The sequence below is a fragment of the Pieris napi genome, chromosome 14 (assembly GCF_905475465.1).
Source record: "Pieris napi chromosome 14, ilPieNapi1.2, whole genome shotgun sequence".
NCBI classification, from domain to species: Eukaryota; Metazoa; Arthropoda; class Insecta; order Lepidoptera; family Pieridae; genus Pieris; species Pieris napi.
The window spans coordinates 10,512,988-10,534,441 of record NC_062247.1 but is presented as its reverse complement, the minus strand read 5'-3'; the positions used below and the strand labels follow the sequence as shown (position 1 = coordinate 10,534,441).

The 21,454-nt window shown below is 32.4% G+C and overlaps 1 protein-coding gene across 8 annotated transcripts in view; it reads left to right on the top strand.

Moving 5' to 3' along the window:
• Window positions 1-21,454, top strand: part of LOC125055911 (cAMP-specific 3',5'-cyclic phosphodiesterase, isoforms N/G) — a 343,092-nt gene that overhangs the window by 218,748 nt on the left and 102,890 nt on the right. Inside the window, exon 1 of one of the 8 annotated variants that reach the window (XM_047658646.1) lies at window positions 12,334-12,675. The exons of the other annotated variants lie outside the window; for them this stretch is intronic. Coding sequence (XP_047514602.1) covers window positions 12,602-12,675 — 74 coding nt within the window. The 5' untranslated portion in view covers window positions 12,334-12,601. Of the gene's footprint in view, window positions 1-12,333; window positions 12,676-21,454 lie in introns of those variants that run through there. 8 annotated transcript variants of the gene reach the window in all.

Below are 21,454 nucleotides of genomic sequence, written 5' to 3'. Positions count from 1 at the left end.
TTGGAAAACGAGGTAACAAGAACTGCATAAGTGTGCGCCTCTTAACCCTGAGGTCGTGCGTTTGAATCACGACTGTGCCTTAATGGATTTTTCTTTCTATGTGCGCATTGAACTCTATACAAATGGAGCGATGACTTGTTTGTGATAGAAGACTGATTATTATTGTTGAAAGACTACTTGTCTTTAGTAAAATATACAATCAATTCTGAGGCTGAGGCAAATGTAGGTTACTGGATAATTAAATTGGCAATAATAATTCTTATCATATCTATTATCTAGAAGTTTAAGATTTGCGTTACATATGTTTAAATAGCTGAGATAAATCTAATCTCTCTTCAAATGTATAAAATGCAAAGTACACTTAGTAATATGTAAAGGATTTAGAGTCGACATAAGTATTAATTATTGCATTTTGTAATGTACAATTACATCTCGACTTTGTATCTCACCTCGCTTAACAATATTTCACGTCATATACCTATTTAAAAAAAACATGGTGATATTAACAAATATTTAAGTATTGCTTCAACGGGGATCCAATATTGATCCCTCACATGTCACGTGGCTGAATTTTAAAATTTAATTGTAAGATTATTAATAAAAGTATATAAAAGGGGTGTTTACTTAAAGAGTAGTCCGATTTTCTGTGCCCATACATACTCTTTAAGCACATATATACGTAAAGAACCTATATGAAAATATATGTATCCATTTGACAACAGGAAAAATATGTCACAATGTTCAAAATCTTCTGTACTTAAACGTACTGTATTTTAATGACTAGGACAAAACAATCAACAATATATTGTATGAACAATCGATTTAATATTACAATTTATTTTATTTGACAATTAAATGCTGCATTAACTATCTGATTCACATATAACAAAAACACACAAGGGCGAATATTAACTATAGGTAAAACCCACGTTTCTGTCATGACAATAACTCACGAAGAGGGCATTTACACTAATTAATTCTTACAAGTCAAAAGTTTCTTATCTACGTGCAATATCTTAAAAAAGAGATGAAAAGAAAACTTTTCAGCATTGAAATAGGAAATGAGGTCAAAATCGAACCAGTTCTTAGAATACTTGGTAACACCCACCTTCATTTAAAATTTATTTTAAGACGAAAGATATATTTTTACGTTATGGTTGTACGACCTATTTTAAATCCGAAAGTGAATTTCGGTACAACGCTATAATGTGAAAACTGCCGTTGCATAAAAACACTATAACTGAGCTGTAACATACTTTTAATTGCAACACTAATTAAAATTATTTCTTAAGTGCTTACAATACTAGTGTTATTGAGTTACGATGTTATAATATCATTATTTTTAAAGTACAGGGGGCAAACGGGCAGAAGGCTCATGTGATGTTAAGTTATATCGCCGCCCATGGACACTCTCAATGCCAGAGGGCTCGTGAGTGCGTTGCCGGCTTTTTAAGAATCTGTACGCTCTTTTCTTGAAGGACACCAAGTGCGTGGCAAAAACTGCCTTTAAAAAACGCTCAGTTGTGGAACGATGGACGTCGATGTGATACGGGTGGAATTTCGTTTTCTGCCTTGATGGCCGATGTAATGTACTAACTTAGACTTAGACTCCATGGTAAATGCGGTAGAAGATGCAGAGTGACCCCACATCACGCAATCCCAAGGGATCATGCCGGTTGGAAAGAGATTTGTCGTCGACGATTGATCATTAAAGTTTCTTTACTAAAACTTTACTAAATAGCTCTAAGTTTTTTTAAGATAATCACTCAGTACTCCAGAAGTTCCAGAACTAATGGAACACCCGACAAAAATAAATATAAGTACTTTCAAACTGAAGTAGTTTCCAAGAAATCAATCCCAGTTAGATTAATAACATGTGACAAAGGAGTCACGGCTACGGTCCTAGAGCTATAGTATCCGATTTTTCTGGAATTCCCGCTGCGACTTTAATTATTGGAAATCAATTAAAGGTAGCCATTGCCAGGGTTCATTCATTGCCAGTTTCCATTGTTAGCAATATAAATGCTATGTTAACTTCAATATCTTTTGACTGCTATTTAAAAAGTAGAAGTAGTCAGGAATTTTTTATTATCATTTGTATTTCTGTAAATGCATACATATGATTTTAAATGACAACATTTATCTTAATGAATTAGTAGGTATTAATAGATTTGTCTATTGTCTAAGTTAACGTCAAGCCTAAATTATGGCGGCCACTAAAACCTGGTTTGAAGATATTAATTAATTAAATACCAGTTCTTAAGATTAAAATAACATACACTAAAATCGTTGATAGCGTATTACTAATAATGATTACATATATTATATCTCTTAAAACATTTTCGATCGAATGAACTGATTTTGAAAAAGCGTTAGTAGAAGAGTATTTTGCGATTACTGAATAACTTAATTTTTCACACGAATGAATTGTCAATATAATCCCTATATTATACGTATTCTACAAAGTGATCCCTCCTGCCTCGTTTCAACACCGTACCAGCGGTATCAATTCAAAATTTCATCAGCATCACTTTGATGGATGGGAGTCTTCCACAGTCTGCTTCACAAGACGCTTTCTTTTGCGAACTAGTGTAATTGACTCCCGATGGGGGTCTGATAGATACGACCTCCAATTGTTCGTAGTAAGTGTATATATATAGTATCTTCTCTCTAAGGGCCTGCAACGCACCCATTAAAATGGGTGTCTATGGGCTGTTAAGACTGCTCTTTTTGGGCGTTCTGTAGACTCGACTGACCCCGTATTCTAAAAAATACATAAAAGAAAACTAAATATAGAATAAAGCAGTCCCATTAATATTATCATAAAAATCTTATTTGCCGTTCGTGATTGTACTTGGCAATTTAAATTATGACCTTTGTTAGTATAATCGTGGCTGCGAAATTAAATCATAAACTGGCAACATCACGCACTTTCCTTATTTGTTTTGACGTCTGTGGGTAGGAATTTGGTAGGAAAAGTTTAGTGAAGGAAACCGTGGGGAAACCGGAATGCCTTAGAGTCTAAAGCATTCCGGTTTCCCCACGGTTAGAACTAAGGCTTAGACCCAAAAAAGTCCTAATTGCCTATTAGAAATGATCACCTAAAAGGTTGTAGTGCCATTGGTATATATTAAACTGTGATTAAATATAACTTTGAAAACTTTTGTTGTTTCTTATTTTTAGCATCAAAATGACAACCCACTATAATATACATATTATATACATTTTACCTGCCACCCAGAGTTATTATTACCGGGGACATAGGAGAACGAACGAGAAAGTTCATTCAAATCGGTCCAGCCGTTTAAGAGGAGTTCAGTGTAGTATTTCATCATAAACACGTACAGTAGTATTATATATATATAAAGATAAGATCTAATACTATATTATAACTATAAGTATTCTTTTAAAACCTTGCTTATAGATGTACTTATAAAGTTTACAATAAACTAATAATTATTTTCTTTTCAGGTAAGTTGACCCGAGAAAATACTTCTTGTAAGAATTCTTCGAGCGTAAGTAATAATACTTTAACGACATTTTAACTGAATGTTAGAACTTATTTAAGGTAATTTATTATTTCCATATATATTTTACTATACAATTCAATACGTTTGTTTATTGTGGACATACGATGACGCTCTGAATCGCACTGTTGTCTGTTTCCTTGCTGAGTTCTCGACATGAACCAGTGGAAGGTCGCCTAGTCATTAATTAAAGTGGTCTAGAATCCTCCCTTTGTATGAATTTAAATTAAAATATTACCTTTTAAATGAAATGTACCAGCTTACTAACTAGACGCGAAGATACATTACGAAATAAATTAGCATTTTCTTTATAAGAACTCTAAACGAAAAAAATTTGACAGTAATATAAATGTATAGATGTTTCATAATTTATAAAATTGTTGAACGTATAATATATGTCTCTACTTACCGTTACGTTTGATTTCACGTTCTGTTTTGTTTGGTCGACGCACTTCTCCTCTAATACTTCGTTAGTGTTTTTTTTATATAATAGTAGGCTAACGTGCAACTTGATGTTAAGTGATACCGCCGCCCATGGATACTCACATTCCCAGAAGGCTCGCAAGAGCGTTGCCGGCCTTTTAAGAATTGGTATTCTATTTTCTTGAAGGACCCTAAGTTGAATGGTTCGGAAATACTTCAGTGGGACGCTGGTGTGAAATATTAATTTATATATATTATTAATCAGAACCATCCCAGTGTTATTGTATTAATTTGGTCCCTTATCCCTATGACAGACAATTATGCGTCTTTTTTCGTCTTATTGAGTTGAACCAAGAATATATTTGGGTATGGTATACTTTAGGCTAAATTTATTTTGTTAATAGAAATGGTGTGTCAATGGGTATCAAACCGTTTCTTGTGGTGCAGACAGATAACATTTGTTTCATAGTAATTATATAACATATATATTAAATGGCTTGCAAAGTATGAAACGAACGGATGTTCTAAACGCTTTTTATTCTGAAGAAAATCTAGAACTTTTCTCATAGAAATCAGAATCTAAGATTGTATCGAGTTACCATTATCAACATATTATTATGAAATTTATTAATTATAAATCACGGTAAATGTCTACGATTCATCGCCGTGGGCTATATACAAACAAAGCTGTCAAAACAAAACAAGTAATTTCTTTGTTAATTTATTGGTGTAATTTATCAGGAGAAATTGGCATTATTATATTCTATTTTTTTCAAGAAACCGTTTCATAGACATTTCAATAATAATTTGTTTCTTTTCATGACTTTAAATACGCTAACTACACTGTCTTACTTTTTTAAATTATCTAAGTCGTGTTTGTTCATCCCATTTACTAGTTGAACACGCGTCTTTATTCGTGCTATTACTAGTACGTGTATGCAACCTTGGTTAATACGATACAAAACAAAAAAATCTTGAGATTATCCTGTTTAACGAAAACATTTACAAGAAGCAGCTTAAAGGCTCCACATATGATATAAAATAAATAAGACAATAAACCGAGCTTTTATTAAGCTTCAAGAAATACACTATTATGAGTTATATGGGCTATATCGTTCAAGGAGGCTTTGTAGTAAGGAAAAATGAAATCTTTTGCTTCTTTAAAATACTTGGGAAGTTTTTCCTTAGTGAAGTATCGTTATATAAAAACATATATTTAAGCTTAATATTTATAATTATGAAGCTTATTAGAGCAGACTGTTTTCTGGGTTGGTTTTCTCCATTAGAGGTCAGTTTTTGGGTTTTGCCAAAACTGCAATTTAGTTTTAGTATGTGACATATACCGTTAATTTAGCACTGTGTATGATTAGGAACTTTAATAAATAAATACATTTATTGTATACTAATAAAATTAAACATTATATTGTGTCACAACGAGTATTAAAGTGTTGAACAGTTAGTTTTTAATTTAAACATTATTTACCGCAATTTGTGCGACTCTATAAACATTAATATTGCTCACAATATTAAATTACAAAATAACCATATATTATTATGTTGAATTAAGTTTTTATTTTAATATGTATTATTAGATTTTTATAATTACTTTATTAAATATAAAGGTTTATATGTATATTGAGTAAGAAACAAGATCAACTGACCTCCAAGGATTCCAAAATTTGATTATTTAATCATTTGCTCTGTTTCATGTAGACATGTTCTACAAAGCTATTCAATTAGTTGTTCAATCACAGATATAGATAGGCCCTTGGATGTTTCAATATAAAGGTTATATTCCTGAAGGCATATTTCCCTATGCCGTAAACTATTATCAATCTTCTTGATTATTTGTGAATATAAAGCCATTTAGCTTTGATTTAACTTGACATAAGCCGAAATTAAGATTATAAATTAATTACAACATTCACTTACAAAAGACTTCGATCAACGTAAAACTGAAATCTATATATATAAAAAGAAAATGGTGTTCGTTTGAGGCTCTTTCACGCTTAAACCACTGATCGTATCGACATGAAACTACCACCATTCGATGCGAAATTTTTCCTAGATGGTTTATGGCCATTTATTTTTTTAATTCCAACGTTCCTTCATTTTTTTATTTCTGTTTTACTTTTATGAAAATTTTTCCCGCTAATAAAAACAAAAGAGGCTTCCTAGAACCGCAAAACGTCAACATCTGTTAAAAACTCGATTTTCGAAATATTTCAATTTTCTTAGGCGGAAGTTAAAAAGAAGAATAATAAAAATATGAAAAAAAATTAAATAATTAAACATAAAATTTATTTTAATTCGTCCAGCAAAGCGGGCGCGAAACGGCTAGTATATTATTAAAAGGAGTCCCTTTAGGCAAGATTCCGAAGATAATGGCAGCGTTCCCCCTTTGAATAGCTAGACTAATTCTTTGTCCGAGGTAGCTGCCAGCTCTTCGGTCTCCTGTAATGTCGACTGACTTTTTTGCTATTTCCTTTAAAAAAATAATTACTTAAATAGATTATAAGAACTTACGTGGGCGGCACAACATAGTTATAATTAGTCTTTTATCTGTAAAATTGTTTTTGATTTAAGCAATAATAACAAATGTTTTAATAAAACTTAAGGTGTAAACACGGAACGTCGAGTAATGTAAATTATAAACTCACCTTTATTTCCGTTGAAGATGTTTATTTAAATTTATAGCATTTCAAGTCGCGGGTATCGGTGAATATAAAATAATAGCCTATTTTTCTTTAAACATTTATGTATTATTTAAATGATGCTACCTACTTGAGACTGAGGCGAACCGGTTTATATATTACATAAGAATACGTAATATAAATATGGTCGCAAAAATTTTAAGTTAACTGGGTATTCAAATAAAATTAGCGTGAAATTATCACTGGAGTAATTCCGTAGTTGCTACGAAACGTTATATTGTTCCTACAGAGAATACATTATTACTGACCACTGCTAACAATTTTTAAGTCCAAAAACATGGAAAACAAAGTAAACAGGTTTCTGTGAGTTTTCGTAGAATTTTTATATTTTCAAACAATTATTATTTCAACGGAAATCGAAACTAAAACGCTGTGCGTAAATCCATGGCAACGAAGGCCATTTTAGTGAAATAAATTTTACAAAAATGAATATTATTATTTTAACTGTTATATATTTCTTAATATTAATGAAATCCTCTAATCTTTGAATTCCATGAATTTCTCCTGGGAGCAACTCGCTTGAAATGAAAAATACAACGCTTTTCGTTTGCGAATAAGTTTTTATATAAAGAATGATTAAACTAGAGTATAAATTAAATAATCACTGTCAATTATAAGTGAAAAAGGGAAGCAGACATAAGAACTTCATTCGAACTAAGTAGCATTATCATAAGAATAATGATATTAAATAAAACACTGTTTTGACCGGATTGAAGTTATGTATTATTATACATTTCAAAAAAAATCTCAAAAAGAAACACAATCCGCGAAAACAGAGGACACCGTGAGCCATTTTTGCCAAAACCCTCCATCTTTTAGTCGATACCAACTCCGGGGAAATAAATACAGATAATGCAACTTTCTCTGCAGCTGTGATACTTTTTGACATTCAACATCTTTTGTCTTCAGTCACCGTGACCACGCACGCTGTAAAGCACGCGAAACGTCGGATAAATTTTAAATTATGTTAAATAGTTGTAAATTTATAATAATACATAACTTCAATCCGGTCAAAATAGTGTTTTATTTAAATGAATAAAAGTTATGTCAATCAAAGACAATACTATAATGATATTATGTAAGAAATTATAGATATTCTATTTACTTTTTTACCTGCAAACTCTCACCTAATTTGCTTAAGACCCAGTCCGGTTATTTTGCCGAGTCCATGCAATAATAGTGTAAATTTAAATTTCTTTGTTCTCGGACACTAGGAAACCGCATGAATAAATCACGGGATGGTTACGGAAAGATAAATAAACCAGAACTATGCCATGCCGCCTTTATTTGAATAACGATTTAAAGTTTTATAAATGAAATGTTTTTAATTTAAAAATTATTCACTGCAATTGTGCAAGTCTATAAACATTAATATTGTAAGACCCGTAATGGAAATCACAATATTTAATTAAACAATAACCAGAATAATAAATTAAGTTTTTCTTTGAATATTTATTGTTTGATTTTTATAATTACTTTATTCAAATAAACATTTTTAAAATTAAGGGTTCTTTAATACAATGCTGTTTATAATATCTTGTGTAAATGTATTAAGAGTAAAACTAATATTTAAATATTACACCATACATACACGTGTTTTATATGAAAAGACTTGATTTTAAACAAGTTTGTGTATACTGTCTAAAGCGCCATCTAGTACAAGAATGTTCAAACAATAGTTGAGGTTTCAGTCGCGGTTTAGATGTAAGATGTTCGAGTTTAAATTGAAAAATATTTTATATAAGCTACAACAGATGGCGCTGTCAGCAAAATTATCTAATTAGGACCTCTATTTTCCTTTACTGTAATTTTAATATACATATGTATTTAAATATTTTTAATATCTAAGTGAATTGATAATACGGTATGTTAGTTAATTTTAATTAGACTAATGTCAAATATAGTTACATGATTTCCGCATTATTTTATATTGATTTTATTATTTTCAGGTACCCATGGTTAGCATTCAGAATTCTCTGTATATTGGTTTTAACAGTCATGATTTAACTATGTAACAATTATATTTCTTAATTAAACGTAAATATAATTTAAAATGTAGGTTAAACATTAATCCAAGTCGTATTCTACAGCTGCTAATTAAAATACGTACTTAATATTGAACGACCTCAACCTGAGACCTTTTCTTCTTCCTGCTGCGAAAATATGTTTAAGGGAAATCGAATTTTATTTCGCACCATTAAGACTTACTTTTGCATAACTTTAGGATAGGCGCTCGGTCGATGACCGACGCGCCCCACCCCCTGAATTGACGTCATTCTCATGACGTCACAACTCCAGTGGCACCCGCCCTAAAACCAGTATCTTGAAAGGCATTGATGTTAAAACATTTTGCGAGCACTTTAAGTACTTCGATTTTTTTAAATCTATTTAACAAATATTTTCTTTTATCATACGGCACAAAAGGCTCTAAGTTTTGTGTTCTTTTTCAATACATAAGGCGAAAAATATTATTGTTTTGATCATCTGTTGCCCACATACAAAGATTCAATACCGCTGATAATCTTCAGTTTGCGAGGAATAAATATTCTGCGCGTTTCATTTCTGAACGTAACATTGTAATTCCCAAACTAATTATAACGTCAAAGTCAGGTACATAAGGATTGTTAACATATTAATGTATCGTTTAATTGTTGCCTTGTTAATATGAATATTGTTGAAGGTCAAAGGTCAAATCCAGTTTAGAAAGTCAGTTACATTTTATTTTTGTATTGAGATTCAAATCTAACGCAAAACTAAAAGATACTTAAAAAGCTTATCGTCGGATCTGTTATTAAAAGTTTAAAAGAAATTATATGCGTTATAATTATATTAAATGACACTGTCGTACTGTATTTATTTGTATTGTATATACATTTTATGTAATTTATCTTATCTTTGGATGTTTATTTTATTGTAAAACCACTCAATGTAATACGAGTATATAACAGGTACATTTGAAATACATGAACAATCATTTTATACTACAATAAGTACTGAGAAACAATTTAATATTATGTATTATATGTAGTCTATGTTATTACACGTGATAATGAACATACAAGGTAAATGAGATGTCAACTGGTTCACCTCAGCGCCTATTTCGCTTTCAGCTATTCATAATAATACGTAGTTTATCAACGGCGTACTTTATAACACCTACAGTGCTCACAGAAATATATTAAAATATTCATAATGACTATAATTGAGTACACTTAAGATACTTTTAATCTTTGACACGAGAGTTCTTAGCAATGGAATTTTCTTAGTGCGTATCGCATCGTGGGAGGATCAAACATCCAAAAATCGATGACGTATTTAGGCACTGCTGGTTGATAATGAAACAACTAGATAGAAAGACTTGTAGCTCGAGTATATTGTTATAATTAAACGCAATCATTATTTCAAGTTATTGATGCAGATTATTTTAGTATAAGCTTTAAAATTGAAAATATAATTTAACTAGCAGACCAGCCAAGCGTTGCTGTGGCTAAGCTTTTTGTTATATTACATAGTAGCAAACTATTCAAAGCAAACGGTAAAACACCAGTCATGGGGACCACCATGCTTTTTTGGTGGCTATGCCATTATATTGTAGCTTATGTGAAACGTTGGTACTTTCAACACAGCGCCACCTGTAAGAATTGTGACTATCAAAATTAATCAATATTTTGCAATACAATAATATTGTGGGTATAAATTAAGATGTAATCCTATCTTTTAAGTTAGATCAAACCGCACACGGTGTGCGAATTTGATTGAAATCGGTTCGGTTTAGTAGTCCATAGCGGACAAACAACGTGACCCGTAATTTATATAGTTACGTGAGTACAGATATAGAGTATAGTAAGATTACATTTATAAATAATCATTTAATATTTTTCATTTTTCATTTAAGGCCCTTTTTAATATTTTTTTTGTATGATTCGGGTGGAATATTTTATAAAAAATAACATAAGCTACAATTATTGTAGATCAAGCCAATCGTAGCGCGACCTCGGGCTACGCGTAGCAGTTGTAGCAAAACTGTAGCGTGTTCGTAGAACCGTTGTAGAAAATGCTATGCACTGACCTAAAAATTTGTTAAAAGTAATTGTATTAACTTCGTACTAGCGTTGAATCTTTTGTTACCGAAACACTCAACACCCGTATAACTGAAAATAACTGGTGAAATTGCAAGGTCAAGTTGAACCATTGATATAAGGCAGGTCAGGTCGCAATCATGCTTTTATCTTTTGCCGATTCGAAGCAATGTTTTATAAATCCATGTATTGATTTAAAAAGTTCTTTCATAATGTAATTGATATTTTTTTAATTTTAAAGTAAGTATTATGTTTTCACCATGGATTTGACATGAAAAAAAATCAGTTTTACTGTTTTATAATATTTACTGGTGAAAATAACAATCTGATGTGATGTGTTTGAGATATCTTTCAATTGACCTTGACTTCGTAAACCTACATTACTAGTCCTAGAAGTACTAAGTATATAGTATGTTAAACCCTGGCACTATCCGTCCAGCCGTACAGCTGAAAATCGATTAAGGTCTAAAGCGAATTTGAGGTCTATCTGGAGAGTACTCTTGGAGATTTTGAGTAGAACCTGTTCAGCGCATGCGCGGGCCGGGGCACGCTCTGGCTCTGACGTCACGCGGCGCGCCCCGGGAAGGCCAGTATATCGCGCGGCCGCGTCACAACTAGCCCGCGAATCGCGAACCAAGCTTCCGATGCTAATTTGTCTATGAACCCTTTCTTGGCCGCACGTGTGTTGTTCGGTACAAATATCCTTTAAATCTGCAGTATATGTAGTATACAAAAGCCATATAGCGTAGATGCCTATTGTCTTATGTCCCACGCATTGTCCAACATAACCTCATATCAATCTCCCGCCATGTCATACATAATTCACATAGTAAAGATAGGCACTCGAGTCAGTAGTAAAGGCGAAAATAGCATCATCTTGACATAGATTGTGGCATATGCTGTTTACATTTCACGTAGCCTATGCTAAATTATTCTTCATCAAGCTTTTCTACATTAAGTTTTGGTGTAACCTATTTTGTTACAAAAGCATTGTTACAGCTTGTGTATTTGCATATTACAATTTGTATTGCGGCAAAATTTACGGCATGTTTCTTTTATTTAGAACAAAAAACTATTACAAAATCAAAACATCAGCAATTCGTATATTTTATATATTTATTATAGCTTATTCATTATTAGTTAAATTTACATTTACATTCAAATGTAACAGATAATCCTTGAAAGCCAGAAACGCATAATTCTTTTTTGTTCGTTAGTTTTAACAATGTTTTAAATCCTTTTAATTTTACAATTTACTATATTCCATATACCCAGGGTTTCCATCGAACTAGAATTAATATGTTTACAAAAATTCCTATTCGCGCAACATTCGTTGTTACATTATCCAATTTTGCTCTCACAGCTTTGCCCTTGAGATTATTATTAAGATACGTATACTATATTGCAATAGTCATATTACATTGGAAAATATTATATCCATTACATTTTGGGAATTTATTGAAACAAAGCTACCATGGGTGCATGTTTTGCTTAAATCATAGGATGTTTGTATTGTTTTATGAATATCAAGAATCACACGTTCTTCAAAGGGTTCATACGATTCAAAATAACAGCGGAAGCTATTTAAAGACGGAAGACAAAAATAAATTATCTGATTTCTCAAATACGTCTCACAAGAACAAAACAAACTCAGTGCCAAATTAGTATCCAGTAAATTATTTTCAATTGTTGGCACTGGCTGGAAATAAACAGCTTTCAATTTAAGCTGTCAAATCTGACAGATTGACAGTTCGCGTCAAAAGTGGCGGCGTTGTCTAAGTGTTCTACGTTTAACTGATGGTTAGGGAGTGAGTTCGCACTGGGTGGAGGAGGGTCGCGGCACACCGGCTGTGATGCGATGGGTCAAGAGTGGTGCTTCCGACGGAAGAGGAAACGGAGCAGCAGCCAAGACTCCCAAACGCATCACACCCGGTAAATACACCATCTCGATATTATAACAAAAGGGTTCCGCTATCGATAAAGGTATCAGATAACTTGCATAAAGGAGATAGCTTGCACCATTTAAAACACATTAATATTAAATATTTATTTATAAACAAACTAGCTGACCCGGCAAACGTTTGTTTTCCATGTATATTATTTCTAGGAAACATTTTTTAGTTCAATAAAATAACTATCAACTAAAATAAAAAGGGGTTGATCGTAGAGGCGTGAAAATTAGGGGTTGTATGTATTTTTTATGCTGCATCATAAAAACATAAAAAAAATCTAAATAATATTAATGAAAAAGTTGGGGTGGACTCCCCTTATCACTTAGGGGGTTGAAATTTTAAAAGGCACCTTGCCTTTTAAAATTAAACGAAAACTGTGTCAAACGTTTATCTATCGACCATAAATTTCATATTATTTCTATTTATATCTTAAAACTATGTGCATAATACACAATGCGCCAGCAATTTATTCATACATAAAGTCCGCTTCACTTGACACAAGTGAGATGAGATAGGCCCTGACATGTAAGCAATCCTATATTACAAGCGATTTATGTGCTGAATGAGAATCACTTCAACTACAAATATACTAGAGTCAGTAGTTTTTAGGGCAATAAAGCGTTTATTGTGTGACCCGTGGCATTGCCTGTGCACCAGTTGTGTACATCAATACTTAGGGAACACATCGTCAGAAAACCAGCATATTATTTGATAAATCATTTTAAAGTAACCCAGACAAACAAAGCCTGGAAAAAAGTTTTACAAACTGAATTTTAAATTTTTGTCTAAGATTCTTTAGATATTTTTTTTTCATACAGTTGTATAATTGAAATGAAATGCGAATACTCGTTGCCTGATCGCTCCTAAACGATTAACGACACAAAGTAATTTATGAATACAAAAAATCTTAAATTCAAGGCGATGACACTTTTAATACAAACTCCGAAAAACAACCGTAGTGATTTAGTATGTGGTGACTTCAGATTTGATAAAATGTTAATCTAGAATGGATGAAGTAGCCGTTAACTCGTGAATGGTTCTAAGTACATTTAATCACGGTCTCTTTAAGTAAATTATCGATGAGTCAAAATATTTGTTATTATTTAAAACTTTTTAACCGGATTAAAGTTATGTATTATTATAAATTTACAATTATTTAACATAATTTTAAATTTATCCGACGTTTCGCGTGCTTTACAGCGTGCGTGGTCACGGTGACTGAAGACGGTAATAGAGGACACCGTGAGCCATTTTTGCCAAAACCCCCCATCTTTTAGTCGATACCAACTCCGGGGAAATAAATACAGATAATGCAACTTTCTCTACAGCTGTGATACTTTTTGACGTCCAACACTTTTTGTTATGTTAAATAATTGTAAATGTATAATAATACATACCTTTAATCCGGTTAAAAAGCTTTTTCTTTAAATATTGTATATGATACAACATATAAATTTTTAGTAATCACAACAATCAAGTATACAGTATTTACAATTTTCTTAATCTACACAGTAATAATAAAAATATTTCAAAATTAATCAAAAAAATATTAAGGGTCAGTTTCACAAAAACAAATTTAAAAAGCTTGGTACCTGTGGCAGCATTTCCTCGCTGTATTGCGATTCTTATTCGTTAAGCGAGGAAGCACCAGCTCTGAGGTCACGGGTTCTATCTACCAGACAACAACTTAAATCTTTATATGTAAAGTAAATCAATTAAAAATAAATATTTTAATGACGTAATTTTTAAAAATTTTCAAACCACAGCTTATGCTTATCTATAAGTTAATTTAATTATACAATATCTGGTCTTAGGAGAGTTCTTTATTTTTATTGTATATGGGAGAATAGAGGCCATTACAATCCAATTATCCACTTATCCAGTAACCGTGTTCGCCAAGGGAGACTTTCTATCAACAAGCGAGTTAATGGTCCATAAAATTTACACTTGGCTTATGTCAATTTCGTAACGTCACAGCCAATCTATAAATTATAAAGCTCTTTTTTCTATTGTCTTCTAAGGGTAAGTTTCAGCGTCGAGATTTATTAATAACCACACGAAACTACCTTTTTGATGGGACAACTAGAATCATCTTTATATTTAACTAGCTGACCTGGCTAACTTCGTTCCGCCCTACAACCTTATAATATCGTTGTTACTTTAATTTAACTTATTTTAGGATTTCATTAATGTTAAGTATTACATTAATCCAACTTTTTTGCAAAATATACAGAAATGTTTTATTGCTTGCCATTGCGAAAGAAGAATGGCAGTTTTACACATTAGGCATCTTCTCTCTAGCGTCAATATGGCGATACTGCATGTTAAGCACTTTCTGATATCCAACATCTTTTGATCAGGATCAAAGCATGGTTATGCATCTCCTCATTCACCTCAAGATCGGAATTTCTTAAACTGACACGAATTCGACGTAAAATGATGCGTAGTTTTGTCAACAGATGGCACATGGTTTTTGCATTCGTAAAATTAATTTATTTATTTATTGTTATTCGATAACTTATCCGATATTTTATTGCTTATTCTGCTATTCGGGACGGAAACAAATCCAACAAATCAAAAACCATGGCTATCGGTCCAGCCGTTCTCGAGTTATAAGTGTTGTAACAAACACGACTTTCTTTTATATATATAGATTTAATTAACGTTCCAAAGTGCCATTTTAGGTGGTCTAATTGAAATGAATGATTTGACTTGACTTGACTCGAAATAGTATTTGACATTGGCAAAAACTTCAAGCTGTGTCTAGACATTGAATTGTTTTTTATTAAACAGGAGCATTGACCAAAAGACTCACCTGATGTTAAATGACACCGCCGCCCATATACACGCACATTACCAGAGGGCTCGCAAGTACGCTGTCGGCCTTTTAAGAATTGGTACGTTCTTTTCCTGAATCTAACCGAACCTGACCCTAAATCGAATTGGTTCGGAAATATATCGGTAGGCAGCAGGTTCCACATAGTGACGCTGCAAAAACTGCCTTAAAAACGCTCAGTTGTGGAACGACGGACGTCGAGGTGATACGGGTGGAATTTCGTATTCAGCCTCGACGCGGACGTCGAAAAGAATTGTGAATGAAGATTTCATCAGCGGAATGATGAAATCTTGTCTCAACTGTGTTATGTGGTTTAGTGTGCGACTCTTTAGTCATGGGTTCTAACCCTGACAACCTCGACTATAGTTCGACATTACTGTCTATATACGCAATTAACACTTGCTAATGGACTAGCTCTATTTGTGAATGATGACATCGTGAGGAAACATCAATCATCATCATCAAAACATTGTGTTGCCATAGGCAATGGAAGGTCATCTTACTGTCTAAATTTTGAATTGTAAGATGTAGAAACGTTTTCCGTATGTCTGTTTACGACACTAGAAGTTTTTTTTGTCTTTTAAAAGAGCTTCTACTGTTTCTTACCATTATTTCTCGATCGTAACGAATAACGTCTTAAGGTCTTTGTAAAAAGTTAATTAAAACTTTGACGTTTGCTTTAACAAGAAACACACGAACACAATACAGGTACAAAGTAATTGAATATTGGTACTTTGAAATAAGAAAGAGGACAGCGGCTTTCTACTAAGTAAGGCTTTATATTGTAAGCTACATAAAACATAGTATTGACATAACTTTTACACATAGAAAAACTTTTTTACCGGATTGAATTTGAGCCATTCCCCTCCATCTTTTAGTCGATACCAACTCCGGGGAAATAAATACAGATAATACAACTTTTTCTACAGCTGTGATACTTTTTGACATTCAACTTTTTGTCTTAAGTCACCGTGACTACGCACGCTGTAAAGCACGCGAAACGTCGGTTAAATTTAAAATTATGTTAAATAATTGTAAATTTATAAAATAAAAATAGGTAAAAAAACTTTTTAAGTTAAACGGTTTTATGTTAAACATACATTGCAATGTTTAAGATAAATGTACTAAAAACCAAAAAATAATAAAATAGATACAGTCGTGGGAATTATAAACATATGCATAGACTAGACTAAAATAAAACCGTGGGGCACGTCAATTGTCTACAAATTATCGACTTAATGTGCGATAGAAGAATCGTTTAATTCGTCGTTAAAATAGGCAGTTGGCCCGCAGACGTCCTGAAATTACTTACTATTTTCTTGCTCATGGAAATTCCAATAGTTATACACTCCATGTAAATAAAAGAGATGTTTCAACTAGTTTATCGTTGGACATTCACACTGCTGGCTGGCGAGGAATCGTTTCACTGCTCGTAGTTTGTCTTTAATCGACCAAAACATATGATAAAAGTACTACTCGCTCACCACTATGAAACCCTAAAACTCGCTTATAATCGAGCTTGCTAGCTTGTTTCCACATTCTAGCCCTACTTATCACACGTCCATCGTTGAAAAACTGCCTAATTATAGTGTAACATTACAAAACAAACATTTTAATCAACGATTGTAGACAATTGACATGCCCCACGGTTTTATTTTAGTCTAGTCTATGCATATGTTTATAATTCCCACGACTGTATCTATTTTATTATTTTTTGGTTTTTAGTACATTTATCTTAAACATTGCAATGTATGTTTAACATAAAACCGTTTAACTTAAAAAGTTTTTTTACCTATTTTTATTTTCAAGTTTTTAGTTTTTATTTCGCATTCTGTTTAATTCATTTAGTGCTTCATTATTGCAAGGTTCCTTGCCCGTTAGTTTATATAAATAAATCAATTCTATAATTTAAATATAATATATATTTAATTAATAAAATAGATACAGTTTTTAATATAATGTTATATATATATATAATATATATTTATATTTATATATTATATAATATTTATTTATTTATTTATTTTTATTTTATTTATTTAGTTTATTGTATTGTCACCAAAATCCAAAGTGTATACAAAATTTCAGATTAATCGGTTGACAGGAAGAGGGTGAAATTTGAATTACTAAATTTGACCCAAGAATAAAACAAACGGGGTGAGCTAAATAAAACCATTTAATAAAACATAACTTCAATCCGGTAAGAAAGTTTTTTTCTAGTTACATAAAAGTTAACACTTATTTTTTTTATATAACAGGAGGGTTAAATATCCTATTTAGTAAATTAGGTTAGACTTAAATTACTTATTAGTCTTAAGTTAGGCTAGATCGTAATGTTCCATGATGTCTTCAAGACACATGTATATAGAAAAAAAATATAATAGAGAGCAAACGGGCTAATCAGATGTTAAGTGATACCGCCGCCCATAGTGACATTATAAGAAGGCTTGCAAGTGCGTTGCGGGCCTTTAAAAATTTGGTACGTTTCTTGAAGGAACGTCGAAATGGTTAGGACATACATCGGATACCGAATATTCAAAATACAAATAGGTTGGCGATAGCAAACCCGAACTTTTAAAAAGCTTTCTAAAAATAGGATACTTTTAACGTACTTGCTATTTTTACATGTCACAACGTTTAATGTCAATACACTTAGCAATATCTTTAAGATAAATGGCCTTAAGGTTGTTGAGTGCAAAGTGAAGGGCGCTGACGTCACCGGTCAAGTTCACACACCACGTGCTTCTGACGTGCCAACCCGCTAATACCTACATACACACATACACACAGTAAGTTCAACTATAGAATCTTTAGCAAAAAATATTAAAATTAGGAGTATTATAAATTGTTATTTAGGACTGTAACTTAATTAAAATTGAAATGCATACATAATATGAATCGATGGCTGTAAGTAAAGTTTTGATAATTTTTGTTAATATAGGAAATATATATATACATGTAAGCATCACTTCATTCAGAACAATGTCCTTACTCTACCTAGCATATATATACTGAAAACATCAATCCCACGGCCCAAGAGTCTCTACTCCAAAGGGGACAAATCAAAGTTAGAGGAAAGACTCTTAAATAGAATTAACTAAAATTAAAAGTTCCTACTAAAACTGTTGACAATGGCTACAGGTTTTTCAATTGATATCATAATGAAAGTTGTTTCTATGGTTAACAACAAGTTATATTAAAGAAGAAAACTCAAAGTTATGTTAATATATTTATTACAGTACAACTTAAAATATGCAAAATTCTTAGTATAAATCTTTTCATTTTTAATGATTTGTTAATTTTTATATACAGAACTAAAATTGTTATGTTTTCTAGTGACTTAAAATAAACTCCTTATTTCTCAGGCATTCAAATGTTGAAAGTATTTTTTAATTCCGTCCTAGTCGAGTTTAAACTACAAACTTTTTTTTTAATAAATTGTCTCTCTATAAAGACAATGAAAAATAACATAACTTAATTTAAAATAACATAATTTACTACGGATATTTAACATAAGAAAGTGTCCAATAACACTTCTTACAGTCTCTATAATTAAGAGTAAGACACTCTGTTCTTGTGTACCTACTATTTGTCCACTATTTAGTAGTTAAGATTATCGTGAACTCACACTAATTCAAATAGTTTTGTCCTATTCAATCTTCTCACTAGATCTGTGGTGACAAGAAGTTGAATAGCCTCGACATTCTCGTGTTGGTGGAGCCTTTCGTGGGCTCCAGCAATTTTTTTAAATTATTTTGGTGACATCCGCTAGAGGTCAAGAGAGAGGATAGAGGTCGTCATTGAGAATGTACCATCCCTGGTCCCGCATTGACTATCCCCTGAGCACTTTGTTTTAGGAATCTCTTACTGGTACAGCTGGCAACCATAAGTCCATTCAAGCATCAGGACTTGTTTAAAATTTAGTTTTTAGAGTAGGTAGAAAGTATGAACGAAAAACATAATGATTTTTATTGTTTATAATGTATTTTGTTTAAGAATCCAACTGGAATAATATCCACTTTATCACTTTGAATTGCTATATCTGATGATTAGATTAAAATTTTCTACTAATACATGCTGCTATAATTAATAATTATAATGACAGTATCGTAATCGATAATCTTTTAAATTGTTTACTTACGTCAATATTAAAAATATTGTTTAATATTACATATTAATAAATATATTTACGAATTACGAGAAAAGTTTTGACTGTTTCAGCTGTGTTATTCCTTTTTGAGAGCTTACGTTGCGTTCTCTGCATGAACGACGGAATTAATAATAATCAACAGTTTATTATATTACAAACATGTGAAAAATTAAAGTAGACAAGTAAATAGGCGGTTAAGTTAACAAGCAATTTCTATACTACACTTAAAATGACACAAATGTGAATAAAATCCACGACAGCATATGCCAATCTTTTAATTGACTTTTACTGTAATTAACTTAAGGCTAAAAAAAATAAAAACATCAAAATTATCCCTATTCAAATTATTATTCATCACAAATACAACAACAATTAATATATTTAGATATATCGTTTTAAAATACCTCCGCGACAAGTATAACACGCGCGTGTTATGTGCACGCTTCTTAAAATATTTATTTTCGATAGAACAGTGCAGACGGGCAGAAGGCTCACAGGTTAAGTGATACCGCCATCCATAGACACTCACATTGCCCGCGAGTGCCTTGCGGCCTTTTAAGTATTGGTATGCTCTTTTCTTGAAGGACCCTAAGTCAAATTGGTTCGGAAATACTTCAGGGGGCAGCTTAAAAACTCTATGAACCGCTTAACGCGTGTGAAACCACAGGGAATAGCTAGTAATTTGAATACTACTGTAGCCTTGGGAGGTCACATTTGTGTCTCTGCTGCAGACGTGTTATGGCCAAAACTTACGTTTATTGAAACTTTCGTTCGAATAAACCATTTAACAGAGACATAATCATCGTAAATAACGTCGATATTAATTACGCCCTCTGTTTATACAGTATAAGATGCATTTCCGGTTCCAGCAACCTATTATCATATGGAAATCGATAATAACTTCCATGACGCTGTAGCATATGACCTCGAGAAACGTTTCAAGTGTTTTCCTTCCTTATTTTGAATTTGGAATAACAAAATTAACCCGTACTCCTTTACGGAAGTAATTATTTTAGAATAAGCTTAGAAAATAAATTTATTTTTATGATTTCCGTGGTACACTTATTTGTTTATTTTAAACCTCATTACTTATAAAGTTTAAACAACCCTAGAGAGTTGTCGATAAAATTTCAGTCAGTAAACAAAGGTATATTTCGTTTTATATGCTAACAGCACTTTCATACTACGAAAACTGAAATCAGGCGTGATTCGCAGCTAACTTCACTTTGCTCGGTTGACCTATAAACTAAAGCATCTGCCGAGCAGAATTGATCCTTGTGACTGGGTAGTAGGTACTACTGTACCTCTTGAATACAGTGACTTGCGTCGTTTCCTACACGGAGGTTGCGTGTTGGCACAGTTTATAACCAGAACAGTGTCACTGTTATAAAACAATAAAATTATCTGAGGAATTAGACAGTTCATTCAATGGTTCTCTCATTTTATTAGTGAACAATGTTATTTTGCTTGTATTTTCTGTTATGAACTCTGTAAAAAATAATTCTCTAGGCTCGATCAATTCCACGTGAACTGTTGCACTACTGCTTTTGTGATGTAAACTGTGGCAGCGACGTACGCATGCGGTTCACCCCATTCGACCCCCAGCAAAATGGCGGCACAAATATGGCCGCCGGGCAGCCGCAGGATGCTCCGTAACGCTACTCCTGACGAAACACGGCTATCACAATATCCCAACGGGCTATATACTTTGACACAACCTTCCGGAAATTTCTCGTACGCGTCTTCGACCTATATCGTGCGCCGCGCGTCCAC